This window comes from Pleuronectes platessa, chromosome 3, assembly GCF_947347685.1.
Source record: "Pleuronectes platessa chromosome 3, fPlePla1.1, whole genome shotgun sequence".
Lineage (NCBI taxonomy): Eukaryota > Metazoa > Chordata > Actinopteri > Pleuronectiformes > Pleuronectidae > Pleuronectes > Pleuronectes platessa.
In genome coordinates this window covers 21,282,780-21,297,186 of record NC_070628.1, presented here as the reverse complement: position 1 = coordinate 21,297,186, position 14,407 = coordinate 21,282,780, and the positions used below count along the sequence as shown (strand labels likewise).

The following is a 14,407-nucleotide window of genomic DNA, read 5'->3' as shown; positions in this document are numbered from 1 at the left end:
TCTCCACTAATGGACTGCACATCCCCTCTCAGTTTTTTCTGTCATGGCTTTTAACTTATAAAACACAATGAAGCTCCCCTCACCGTGTGATACACAATGACAAAATGACAGTGTGTTCTTTCTCTCTTTTGATCAGACTTTTCTACACCGGCTCACATCTGTGGAAACGACATCTAAGAGACGGGATCAGGGGGGGTTAAGAATTAGAAGCTGAGAGGGACCAAGAAAAAAGGGTCTTTGTGGCAAAAACACTAACAAGGTCTGAAGAAAGAGCAGCTCCTTATATAAGCGAGGGGATGGAGAAACACACGAGCGGAGGAGGAGGAGGAGGAGGAGAGGGGGATAAGCTCCATCTGCAGCAGGTTTTCTCTTCTCTCATCCACTTAGGTCTGCGAGTGCAGGGCCTCTACCCTCGCATTAACACACACAGCGTGACGTGTGGACTCCTCCTCCCCGGGTGTTGCAGTTACAATGCAGCTGTGCTTTTACAGATGTGTGTTTTTGCGACCTGCTCCAACCCTAAAGGAGGCCTTCAGACCCGTGCGAGGTCCGACGTGTTTTTTTTTGTGTCGTCGCACAGCTAAGAGCGACATCCTGAAACAGTGCATCACACAGATGTGCGGTGGATCACGCAAAGACACGCGGCTCTTTTCTAACAAAGACACTGTGTGTGGTTGCCGAGACAAGGCTCGTTGTTGTCTTCTGTTAGCATCGGACTATGTGCCACACTGACAAACATAATCGTTATTTTGAAGCCCCCGCAGAATAAACAGACCAACAGATATACAACATTAATAGACAAACAAAGAACCTAATCAAAGGCATCATGCCTGAACAAAAAAAGCACGCAGGGGGAAAAACCCCTCAAAGGGTCACATTCAGACAAATGTGCCCGAGACAGGAGGGGAGAAGCAAGAAAAACACATGTTTCACACACACACACACACACACACACACCCCCATCCAATCCAAGTCCTGTTGTGATTGTCAGTGATTGAAAGTTCAACATCTGCTTTGAGAATTTGTTGTCTGTTTCATGGTTTCTTTGGCTCGCCTTCGCAAACAGACGGCAACATGGTGAGAACTGTTAACTTTTGAAACGCAAACTGGGATGACGCATTGTGTCACAGAGCTGGCAGCTTATCTGTTCTATATGTGCCAGCATTCTGCAAACTGACATAGTATGAACACTGATATCTATTTATGGGTCTATTAATATATATTGATGTGTTGTCTGTACAGAGGGATACTAACACATTGGCACACGAGCACTCACTGAAAGAATAAGGTCTTTGTTTTGAGGAAAGCTGACCAAGAAATTCAGAAAAAAATCAAATATACATAAAGAATTACATCAAAACAAAATTAATTGCACAGAGAGAGACGCCGCAGCCCCACTTTTGCACTTCATAAAGACAGACAACACTCACTGTGTGACATTGGGTGCCAGCAGGTTGCACAGTGCATCCGTCCTGAGGATTGCCAGATCCCCGCCGCGGTCAGAACACTGTTGTCGAGCATCGGTCCAGCTCATCTCCCCCGGGACTATCTGAAAACAGCGTGACGACTCGGCGTGGTACACCCCGTCTTTTGGACAGTGAGGGGAGGCTGGCGGAGGACAGATGTGTGAGTCACGCCATTTCCCAGATTGTTTGAAAGCACACAACATCAGGGAAACATGCACCGGCTATTTTATTGCTCGAAAAAAGTTATTGCTGAAAAACTGTGTTCTGAGTTAGCCCCATGTTACATAAACTACACAACACATTCTGAAAGCACACTCTGGAGAGCCGATGATAAGTCAACATGTGCAGAGAGTCAACACTGTTCGGAAATGTGCATTTATACAGGGCTGTCAGTTCAATAGTCAAACTAATATTTCAGCAACTGTGCTAAATGCTGAATTTGTGCAAAGGAAAATTAGATGATCACAGCTTGTGTGTATCTTACCTTTGGCAAATTCAACGCCATCCTTTGTGATCTTCCAGTCCACTTCCACACCAACAGCACCCCAGCTGACAAGTGTGAACTCGAGGCTCTTATTGGCCACAGCAAGGTTTGGACAGTGCAGCTCCAGTTTGGGAGGAACTGTCACGGTCACTTCTCCGCGTGCAGAGACCTGAGCATGAGCAAGCAAATGATTTCTACCACAGGCCACAATGCTGAATATACACCAACAGAAAACATTAAAAATATTGAGAAAACCACCTGTTGTTTTATTGAGTGTATCTGAATAAAAACATATTTCATTTCTTTCTGTCTCACCTCCTTGTTTCCAGCCCAGGCCATCACACTGACTGGATAGTGTCCCGGAAGTCCATATTTATGAGTTGCTGTGGTGAGGCATGTTTCTGTGGCATTGACCCGGGATGACAGGTCGCCAAAGTCCCAGGACAGCGTCACCGGGGTGACAGAGGAGGTGGCGGCCAAAGCGACGGGGTCATGGACACTCTGCAGTGGGAGTGGCTTCAGTGAGATGGAGAAGTCCACCTTAAACACGTCGAGAGCCAGAGTCCACCCACATTCCTGTGAATCAAAGGAAACCATGTGAGGAAAACCAGGGTTTGGTGCTATGTATTCAAAAGTAAAACAAAGTACTTTTTGCTGTTAATTATTCAGATGTTTGTGGTTTCATTTTCCATGGTTTTTAATTAAAATTATGAAGAGCTCCAATTGAAAATAAACAAATCTTGATTTCAGGTCTTGTGGGTAACTCCATGCAACAGTCGTGCAGAAATCTGAATCTGAGGATGCAAGAGAGTCATTCAGTCCTGAGAGGGAAGTTATTGGTGGGTTAAAGGAGGAAATCCTGTTTGGCGCACTTACAAAAGGAAGGAATAAATCAAGAGAAGGAAACGATACAGAAAGTGGGCTCCATTAGCAGCTGCTCTTGACAAAGCAAACACCGGAATGAAGATCTTGCATTGCAGTGACCAGAGTGTGCCACGTACCTTCATAACATGGGGATTCGTGCAGGCGGGCGAGCACTGAGATTCACTGATGAGGTTGGGCTCGGAGTTTTTGCTGCAGAGACACTCGTGCCTCGCCCCCAAGCCCCCGTAAAGGTGAGACTCGGCAAAACACACACTGTTACACTGCTCCCGCGTGAAGTTCCCGGGTGTGGAGGAGGAGAAGATAACAAGCTGACTCCGTCCCACTACGCCACTGCTGCTGTCTTCAGGACAGGCTGCATAGTTCAGACCTGACAGGGGGGGGGGGCACGAATTAAAGGGGTCACTTCACTTAATAAAGCTTATATATATTTATAATGTTTTAAACCAGCTTTGGACCATCGCTGTCCAAACCAGCAACTTATGTCTGAATTTCTTGCTGGATTATGTTTGTGGCATTAGGTCAATTTGTTTATCATCCGGCATGCAGCGGACTGATTTCGGTGTGTATTGTGTCATACCACAGGTGAGCAGGCTGACGTTGAGCAGGGGTTGGTGGCGGAGTTTGGGGGGGGTGTTACAGAGCATGGCGTCCGGGCGTCGGACTCGCACCCCTCTTTCCTGGAGCCAAATGACCAACCGGAAGAGCTTACAGTCACAGTCAAAGGGGTTGCTGCTCAGGTCGCTAGAGGAGAGAAGAAGAGAAATACATTTATTTAAACTCTTAACCTTGTGTGTGCTAATGTGATCAACTGTTAAAGCTGACATTCCCTGTTGTTTTCTACACCATACTGGTGGTGGTGCTTAAAATGCAGTTTGATCAGTGAGCCAAAGCAAAGATGGCAGTATTACTGTGACTAGCAAATTTTAGCAGTATGAAATTATTAAAGCTTTCTCTGATTCGTTATTATGCACTGTGAAAACTAAGCAGTATGAGATTCAATACATTTTGTAAAATGGAAATATCTCCACTTAACATTGTGTCAATAATTGACCCAACGTTCCAAAACCCCCGCAAAAATGTGACCGTGAGATAAAACTCCACTCAAACTATAATTAACGTTGATATTCAAACAAAATAACGTGAAACATTTCAGCTTATGCAATAAAATAATACGGAAATGTCTTGTGAAATAAAAACTGTAAAAATGCATGTAAAAAACAGTAATTCTTTATAATTACAGTATATTTGTAGGTTTTCTGTTAATTAAACCATTTTGTGAATATTGCAAGATACCATAAACATAGTTAAATATAGCTGAAAAGTATGTTTGGCAGAACATTAAGATTATGAGCTACACCCGTGCTTATGACATAACAAAAGGTAATATCTAAGAAAAAGAAGGAATGAGCCCGTGGGAAAAAAACAGACAGGGAACAGAAATACAATCTAACATGTGTCCCTCTGTCTATTTACAATTAACACATTTTACACCACTCAGATATAAACTGTGCACGAGCACGTTTCTCATCCAGAACCCTGGTGAGGAATAATTACTACTCCCCAGTCCCCACCTCCCACTCCAGTCTGAAACAAAGCTTCATTCATCTCGTGTGTAGGTGAGCTAACTGGAAACGCCCTGCTTTGTTTTCAAAGCATGTGTGATCATGCTGAACTTCTATTTATGTGCATGTGTGATATGTTACAAGGGTCCAATTATATTTTAATTCTTATTTCATATTTTCATACTTATTAGAGACACAACAGAAAAAGCGGTGTTCAATGAGTTGTGATTACTTACATTTGAGTTAAATTGCAAAGGTTGTCGCATGTTCTCTCCTCTATGGTGGTGATTTGGTTGTTGCTCAAATCGCTGATGGAATAAAACAGACACATTCATCACAGTCCAACAGGAGCCCGTCTTTCTCCTTCACTTACAGGTTAATCTGATTCGTGACAATTATTATCAAACCATCACTTTGGCAAGATTTATGCAATGTGAGTTGATCGTTGCCCAAAAAAAATCTGAAGCCAATAATTGAGTCATTGGATGTTTCTCCTGCATTATTATCCAATTTTGAATAGATGCAAGCATCCAGAATGATTTTTAAGATTTGTTTTTATCACTGAGAAAAAAACATTCTCACATTCTCTTTACATAGAAATAGCTCATATTACTCAAATATATAAAACGACACACAACTCTAATGACGAAGAAAACATAAACACAATTTAAACCCCCAAACAACTTCAGTGCTGAGTAGCAGACATTATTTCAGACTTGTGTTGTTTCTACCCTTCTACTCTCCATGGTTTGGTTCCATGCTTCTCTCGCTTGTTCTCTCATCCCTCCCTCTCTCCTCTATCCAGTAAGGCTACATAATGGGGCCGTTGTGTGGTGGTTTTGGAAGGAACTGATGGAAACCGCTAGAGTCCTCTCTCATCACACACGCACGCACACACACGCACACACACACACTTAAACACCAATCCAATGGGTGGAAGAACTAAGGTAATGGGTGAAGTAAGGGGAGAGATGGACAGATGGAGGGAGGGATAGAAGGAGGTACTGGGAGCCTGGAGCAGTAAGCTGTAATTGAACTTAATTGTGCAGTGATTGGTGTGTGTGTGTGTGTGTGTGTGTGTGTGTGTGTGTGTGTGTGTGTGTCTGTGTGTCTGTGTGTGTGCGTGTGTGTGTGCAATATAAAGTGTGTGTGGGTGTGTTTTTTTCATGAACGCTTTCTGGTTCAGCTAGCTTACTCCTGGGATTTCTGCCTACTTAAATCCAGACTAAACCAAACTTTTCTCTCTCTCCTTTTTCATCTTCCTCATTCTCCCTCGCTTCTCTCTTTTACTTTACTAAGAACCTTTTGTTTTCCAGGTCCTCATCTTCTCCAGACTCTGTACTTACACGACTGAGAGTGGCCCACAGCAGAATACACCTCTAGGGAGAACATTGATCCGGTTCCCCTGAAGATACCTAAAAGATAGATGATATATAGAAATAGTTAGATGGATTGACAGAGATGCATTTTTTTTCCTATCTCACACTCGCTAACACTCAAAGATACTCTGCTTGTGTCTAAATTTCCTCCGCTCCAGCTTCTGCTCTTGTTCAAATGTCATGCTCTCAAACTGAACGACCATGCTCTTGAGTAAAAAGTTTTTTTTAAGCAGGCAGACAAACAAATAAGTTTGGTATAAATGAAAATTGAACAACACTCTAACTGTACTCACAGCTCTCGGAGGCCGGGGAGACGATCCAACAGGCTGGTATCAAGGGAGGAGATGTGGTTCTTTGAAAGATCTCTGAGGAAACAAACCAGGATATCCACTTTTTAAGATGCACAATGACGTAATTGACCATACAATGTGATGGGCCAAGTGCTGTGAAATGAAATGTTGTGACAGCGAAGAAGAGAGAAAGTGAAACTTTCAGCTCATAAGAAAAGAGTCGGGGATAAATAAAACCAGACCCTCTAAATATGTAAGTGGACGTGCCAAAGACCACAAAGCTGAGGACACAACAATAGAGAACCTTTGTGATGACACATCATACGGCTGCTGTCGGCAAAAAATGTCATTTAACTGAATTTTCTTAGCAACAAAACGTTTGAAAAATAGTTTTGTTTAAAATAAAAGTGACCTTTGACTTTTTCAGTTTATTAAGTCAATGTTTTCAACAACATGAAATTCAGTGAACTCTCCTTACAAATAACATATCAAGTAAAATAGGTCCTTTTTTATTTGTGGAGGAACAGAATATGTTTTCAAACAAATAAAATGACAGCATGGTGTGTGTGTGTCTGTTTGTGCTAGTGAGTAATTCTTATGTTATATGTAATTGTTTTATCAATTGATGAAAATAAACTATTAAAATGGGCACTCTTATGATTTAGTAGCATGAGTTAATAAATGTGCTGTTGCAAGGGAAGTAAAGAGGAGCTTAAATTGAAGCAACAGAGGTCTATGTCTTGACTTTTATTTCCAAGACACAAAAAGACGATCCAAATTTTCCATAGTGGAACAAATATCATACGTACGCCACAGTTTACAAGTGTCCCTGCTTTTTGAAACCCTGCACTCTCCCTGTTTATAATATGGGCTTTCTGCTTAACAGTTTAAAGTCTGCAAGCCAAAGCAAAGAAGTAAAAAATGACGTGATGTGAAATGTCTTCTGGGAGGCCCCCGAAGGCATTCGGAAAAAATAGTGAAGAGCAAATCATAAAGCTTTGGACCTTCTATAACAATGAGGACATGTGAGTTTCTTCATTATGTGATTAGAAGTTTAATCCAGAAGTTTATGAGTTAATGGGTTTATATAATATCAATCAATAAGAAATGAACCCCGGTCTGAGAATGACCATATATTCACAAGTTTATATATGGAACTGATTCCATGAAACACAACACCTTTAATCAGTTCAGGTCAGTTCTTTCACACAGTGTGAATTATATATAATGACACACACTTCCTCCGTTCTGTGACTAGGAGGGAGGAAAGAAGACGAATGGAACAGCGGCTACCAGACTACAGGGTTTACTTAGGTGCTTGAAAAGAAATGTTATAATGTTCATATTCAAATTCATGATGCAAAATTGGAGGAAATAAGATGCAAATGAGACCCAGTAATATTTTAAGTTCAGGTCACTTATTTCATGATTGCATGGAAATGTGTGCATGTTCGTGGGCGACCCACTTTCTTCTGCAGTAATGGCTTTTAGATTTTCTTGCTTTTATTTTAAAAAACTTCCAGAAATAATTCTCTATGATTATAATACATTACTTCTAGCATTATGCTCAAATAATGTCAATACACATCAAAACTTAACTTATTTTTTAGGCCAATACCACAAAAAAAAATAAGATTGTTCAAATTAGGTTTTACATTTTGCCAACTAAAACACAAAACACAAACATATATTTTTGATATGGTTCCTTTAAATTTGCTAATGTAGAATTAAGTGTATAGAATTTGATATTTTACAGCTGAAAGGTAAAGATCTAATCTACCGAACTATTCTGTATGTATTTAGAACACATATCTCACTAACTGTTGTATTTGTGGCTATTTGGACAGGTTATATGTCCAATATTTATACAAATGATTTCAAAAGGGGACCAGCATACTGTAGTAGTCAATTGGGGCAGGGCAGTGTGTCTTTTGTCTGTGGAACCCAGTTGAACATGTCCTTTTTATTGCATTATTTTTATTATACCATATGGGACTGACACACAGGCACACAACAGAGGCACTGATCTCTTTCAAGGTAACAAATTCATAGTGTAGCAATTTATCTTCAAAGTAAAAGCACAATGTTTTGTTGCTGCAATAAAGACCTTTATAACAAGCTGACTTCAAGACTTGGGTAGTTGCTTAACAGACCACTGAAATAACCGACATAAAATGTGTGAAAACAGCTCAGTAAATCATTCAAACTTACATATTAGCTAGAGGTGTGAACATTTCTCTATACTTAGATGCATCGCGATGCAGACGTGGACGACTTTGCATCGATGCAGAGGCAGAACACAATCGATTCATGTTTTCACTACGTTCATTGTTTTAGCGATGTCCTACCAGGTGCACCAGGATCAGGAAAGACGCACTTTAAAGGTCCGGTCTTCCTGTGTCGGAGACTGTGTCTGAGTCTGCTTCCTCCTCCTTCCCCCTATGGCCTGCACTCACTTTACATGTTAATAATATACACCATCACGGATGGTATTAGGACACGTACAGGACTGACGTTTGAGTCGCTCTAGAGTTTATAAGACACGTGTTGAAATACACCGTGCGCACACATTCCCCTGCTGAACAACACAAGACGTCACGTGACTCGCACAGACAGGACATTAGTGTTAAAGTGACCGGAACGATCCAGAGTCATGATCCGACATTATCAATTAATAACTAAATACATGTGGTTATCACTTTGTGTGTGAGAAGATCAGACACACTCATAAGTGCACGCACGCACACACTCCTGCAGGTTATGACACAACGCTGTTCACAACGGGAATTTTTGGAATTTAGAAAAAAATAAAATACGCAAATTAAACGCTGAGCAATAAAAACATCATTCAAAACTGTATTTTATAGATGTATGGAATGCAACACACGCTTCACGTTGAATTCAACCCTCCACTGTGCATTCTTCCATCACATGCACAGATAATTCCCAGCATCCTGCACACTACAGCAGGGCTATTGAGGCCTGCTGTAGTGTGCAGGACTAGTCAGGTAAGTTTCAAAGATATAACTGGTGAAAATATATTAGCATGCTAATTGAGGATGGTTCATCTGTTCATCTAGCCTATTTCTATTCATTTATCCATCAACTGTAAAATATTTTTACAGTCGATTCCAATTGTTTGGCTACCTATTTATATCTCTGGCATTGCATTAGTGAATTTTTACAAACTTTTTTCTCATCTTATTCTACAGAACAATGCCACGTGCACTATCTCATGTGTGGAGACATTTCACCCCAGCCAATGTAGAAGGAAAGGCTGTGTACATTTGCAAATACTGTGCAAAGACCTATGTTAAGAATGACACAAAGATGCAGAAGCATATAGTCAAGTGCCCAAAGTTTCCTCAGGGCTCCAATTAGCCTATGACAAAACAAAATGTTTATATTTATGTCTTTATATGACAAGGTAAATACAGTTAGTATTAATTACCCACAACATTTCCAGCTTATTCCCATTAATTCCCGTATATTCCCGTTAATTCCCATGGAAAGTTTCCAACTATAAATATTCCCTGGATTTTTGCAACCCTAGGTGCAGCACATAAGCCTAAACTCAATGAATCAGTGTGGAGCGCATTGAACACTGTCATAGACTTACTGTCTGATTTTTCAATTGAAAACCTTATTTTGTAATAACCTTAATTGTAATAACAGTAACAGTTTATAGTTCTTTTTAAAGCACTTTAATAAATACAAATAGAGTTAATGTTAGTATGATTGATTTTATTAATTGAAAAGCAGCAATATGCAGTAATATAGAAAATTGTAGATGTGATACATTGAAATACATCGAGATGCATTGTTGTGCATCGAAATAGTTGACTGCTGAATTATTGAATTGTGAGGCTAGTGAAGATGCACACCTCTAATAAAAATCAGACACAGGAATCTTAATAAAGCAGATTTGGTCTAATTTTAGGAAAAACATTGACTATAAAATCTTCACTGAAGATATACTAGGTGGGATGACCACAAAGTTTTCTAACTTTACTCTGCAACATGATCTCAGCGCACAACATCCAGCACATAAATAATAAAAGTGAATGTATATTGTAGAACTGTTTGAGGAGGCCTCACTAGTGACAAAGAATCATTCTGAAGTAGGTCCAGAGATTCACCGCAGGACAAACAAACCACCCATTCCACACAGGCATTAACAGAAACTGCAAAACTCTCTATTAATAGGCAGAAAATGTTTTGTTAAAATTGTCTCTGAATCGACCGAAAAAATATTTTTTAATTTGGTAATATTGTTACTTGTTACTCTAGTATCAGCCAAGATATGTTTCAATAATTATATATCTTCGTTAGGTTAATATCAGACTAAATATAACTTATAAGTGTATAAGCTCAAATGATCATATTTATGTAAACGTCCAATCCTACTATCCACTACTGACATTCAACAGTGCAAACGCAAACACATATAAATAAATATAAAAATTATTTCCAAACTGGTGTTTTTATTGGGGAAAAAAACAGAAGAGAAGTGAGTCGGAAAGTGAGAAAACTGAATTGGTGTAAGTGTTAAGGCGAATTGCCAAGAAAAACCAGGAGAGCAGGGCAGAGCCGAGTTAAGTGGCTTCAGTCTCGTCTGTGAGCCTTCACAGCCTCAGCTGCACGAGAGAACCATGAGACAAAAGGAGAAGGAAAGAAATAAACAGGGAGCAAGATGACAAGAAGCCAGAGGTTGTGAGAGCACTGTGTGTGTGTGTGTGTGTGTGTGTGTGTGTGTGTGTGTGTGTCGTTTGCTTGTGTGGGACGCCAAGGTAGTGCTGGTCTGCAGAACAGAAATGATCTAATGTAGAAAAAGCTGTACTTCCTTTCTGATCCATATCTCTACTTTCAGTGTGCTGAATTAACAATCGACAATTTACTGCAGGAAGACGTGTATCTCTCGCTTTCTTTCTTTGTGTGCATGTGTGCGTGTTTGTGTGAGTGTGTGTGAATGTTTGAGTGTGTGTGTGAACAGAGCAGGACGCCCATTCCCAAAAGGAAACATCTGTACATTCCAGACAAGCTGTGTAAGAAAGATGGAGACCGAGAGAGAGAGAGAGACAGAGAGAGAGAGAGAGAGAGAGAGAGAGAGAGAGAGAGAGAGAGGGAGCGAGTCCTCCTCTGCTAAACCCATCAGTGGATGAAAGAGGACGGCAGAAAGATGCTCCACCCATGATCTGATCATTCACACATTAGGCTGACACCTCTTCTTATAGCTCGACCATATACGAACACTTACTCTGATCAAATTGGCAACAATCCTTAGACATATGAAGATTAAAGAGAGAAAGAGAGAGAGAGAGAGAGAGAGAGAGAGAGAGAGAGAGAGAGAGAGAGAGAGAGAGAGAGAAAATGTGTGTGTGTTTGTGTGTGTTTAACATGACAATATAATGTGACCTTCAACATGTCTATTAACAACAGGCTCCCGTTCTCTCAGCTACCTCTGGCCACACATGGTTTTACTTACTAACACACACACACACCCTGCAAATCGCATTTTAGATATGGGCATGCATGCACACACACACAGCACACATATGGTTCTGTTTTACTGACGGTGTGGCCAGTGATCTAACCACTCCTTATAAGGCCTGTCTGGTGCCACTTATTCTGAGCCGGAGGATGAGAACACACACACACACGCACACACACACACACACACACACGTTCTCTCTCTTTGCCTCGACTTACATTTATTTCCTAACTTATCCTAACCATGCCTACAATAACCCTTACCCTGTCTTTAATCACTGACCCAAAAATCAGCTCACTCCCAACTGGCGATCCCCATTTAACTGGGTTTGAGTATGGAACACACAAACGCCCTCACACACGCGCACGCACAAACTACATGGGTAGAGGAAATGAGAGAAAATATGATTAGAGGAAAGGGGGGAAATTGGGGGACTAAAAAAAAGCTCAAAGGAAGGAGCTTGATATGTGATTGAATACGTCTCCAATCTGAACCAAACTGAGAACAATAAAGTCTTCAGCAGGCAGGTGTAAGCGCTGCCTTTCAGAGTGTCTGTAATCAGTTTGAATCCAACACTTTCGAAATGTTGGGAGGGAAATTACTTCTGAAGCCTCTATAGGAACTAATCCGGCAGCATTATCCTCTATAAACTGTGCAGATTCTACCAAATGCGATAAAACCCTCAATGCTCCAAAGCTTGACATGTATGCTTAGCAATAGATTTCCAATAGATGGAAGATGTTCTTTGGGACGTACTGAGCGTTAGGGTGAACTGCAGAGTCCTGGATTATTCTGCAAATATTAATCTAATACATTTCTTGGCACATATTGTCTATGCAAACTTGACTTGAGACCAACTGATTTCAAGCTGCTGCTCTGTCATATTAAATATCAAACATCCTACATCCCCATGTGTGTTTAGTTCTCAACACATACAGTTTGTGCAGACTGTGTTTTTAAAAAGCATCAGGCTGACATTATATTCTTTGCATAGATATTTTAAACCTTCTCTGTATATTGCAGTGAAGGGACGACGTGACAACACATTTCACGAACTGCTCTGGGGTATTTTAATAGTTGAAACTGACTCCACTTGTGATGAGACAGACTCCTATGCTGTAATAAAACAACAAAAAAGCTGCAAACACAAAGGATAACTTCAATCTAAAGCGCACGTTGCATCACAAACTTCATACTACCAAAAAACACACAGTTCCTCTTCAGGCTGTTATCTTACCACCACCAATCTCTTAGTGAGTTAATAATGATTCACGCTATTTCTGTTACCAGCAGTTAAAAATCACTACTAACACACACACACAAGAAGAGAAACAGATTGAGCGAGATAGAGAGAGGAGGAGACGATGGGTTGGTAATGAGTTTGGTAATACAAACCGACGTAGGTCTTATTGTAGGACAGTTCGATATCACGGTGGCTCAGTGGTCTTGGTCCCTGTAAGTGAAGGCCAGCGCTCCAGTAACCCACTAAACACAGACCGCTCTGTGGCAGCTTTCATCCCCCTCAGAATCACTAGCTGATTCCCTCCCTCCCCCACACACTTCTATCTATTTCTCTTTTCTTTTTCTCTCTGTTGCTCTGATGCCTTGTTTACATTTGATGGCCGGACAGACCAAGAAGAGTCTGACGGGAAGATGGAGCAGGACAAATTTGAAGGAGGAGTTCAAGATGATGGAGTTGGAGAAGGAGAATGAAGGCAGGTGTGGGGAGGAAGCAGGAGAGAAACAGAGAACAATCACCCCACTGTGGGCTGCCAGCCAGCACCTCATGCCCCAGACAGGGGTGAGGGGGTGGGTGAAATCTTAGGGGTAGATGGGTATTTACCCGACTGCAAGAAGAGAGGGAGCATGAAATTAGGGGAATGGGTCAGGGAGCTGGGGGAGATGAAGTGATGATTGAGGAGATTTGGATTGAAAAATAAATTCTGCATCACAGTCTAAGTCTGGCTGGGTCACAAACACTCCTCTCCTCTCCTCTCCTCTCCTCTCCTCTCCTCTCCTGAACATTCTGTCCATTTTTCCAGCTGCTGCTGCCTGGGTTGTCTGGTGTCCAGCTGGCAAGTGAAGGGCAGCTGTGTGCCGTGGTTAAACACACTGACTCAAAGAGCGATGCACTCACATAGACACACACTTTTAAATGCCGTCAATAATACAGGGAAAAATAACACAACCCTAAATGCACTGTTCGCTCCTATTCTGGTAAACAGATCTGAGTCCCACATATCTCCAAGTCATAACCTGTTGGCTTCGACCAAAAATGGGTCTCAGACCCGCAGTACTTCTGGGGTGTGACTACAAAAACGAAAAATAGTTATTATTTCAATGAAGCATAATTTCAGTGGGAACTCCTTAATATATTTCATTGATATTCAACTTATATAATGTAACTCAAAATCAAACACCACAGTCGAGTATAACTTTTCTTTTCCATTTGCTTTTATGTATTTACACACAGAAAGACTGAATAGTTGTACCATGAATAAAAAAAAACTGAAGACCTGGCCGCAAATGTAAACAAATGTTTGGAGTACACAATGGCGCAGTGGGACCTGCTTCTACTTCTGCTTGTCTCTCTTCATCTCTGACCGTGTGGACGCATCTTTCACACACTGTTGCAATCTACTGAACGGTCACTTAGAACGAAAGCATCTGCCAAAGAAACGTAATGTAATAAGCAGCAGCGAGCTGTCATCAGCTGCGGTTTCTCAATCAATATCAAAACATAAACCATCACATTGAAACAGAAGTTCTTCTCGGCAAAGCATCAAATAAAAAGAACATAAACACAGACAGGGACATATTCTGTTACAAGCTAAACACCAGAAAACAGAC

The 14,407-nt window shown here is 41.0% G+C and overlaps 1 protein-coding gene across 1 annotated transcript in view; it reads right to left on the bottom strand.

The window, feature by feature from the left end:
• pkd1a (polycystic kidney disease 1a) overlaps window positions 1-14,407 on the bottom strand; it is a 64,206-nt gene that overhangs the window by 42,086 nt on the left and 7,713 nt on the right. Inside the window, exons 2-9 of the mRNA XM_053419338.1 lie at window positions 6,070-6,141; window positions 5,744-5,812; window positions 4,634-4,705; window positions 3,413-3,576; window positions 2,952-3,202; window positions 2,266-2,526; window positions 1,951-2,119; window positions 1,431-1,608 (exon numbers count right to left, since the gene is read on the bottom strand). Coding sequence (XP_053275313.1) covers window positions 1,431-1,608; window positions 1,951-2,119; window positions 2,266-2,526; window positions 2,952-3,202; window positions 3,413-3,576; window positions 4,634-4,705; window positions 5,744-5,812; window positions 6,070-6,141 — 1,236 coding nt within the window. The remainder of the gene's footprint in view (window positions 1-1,430; window positions 1,609-1,950; window positions 2,120-2,265; window positions 2,527-2,951; window positions 3,203-3,412; window positions 3,577-4,633; window positions 4,706-5,743; window positions 5,813-6,069; window positions 6,142-14,407) is intronic.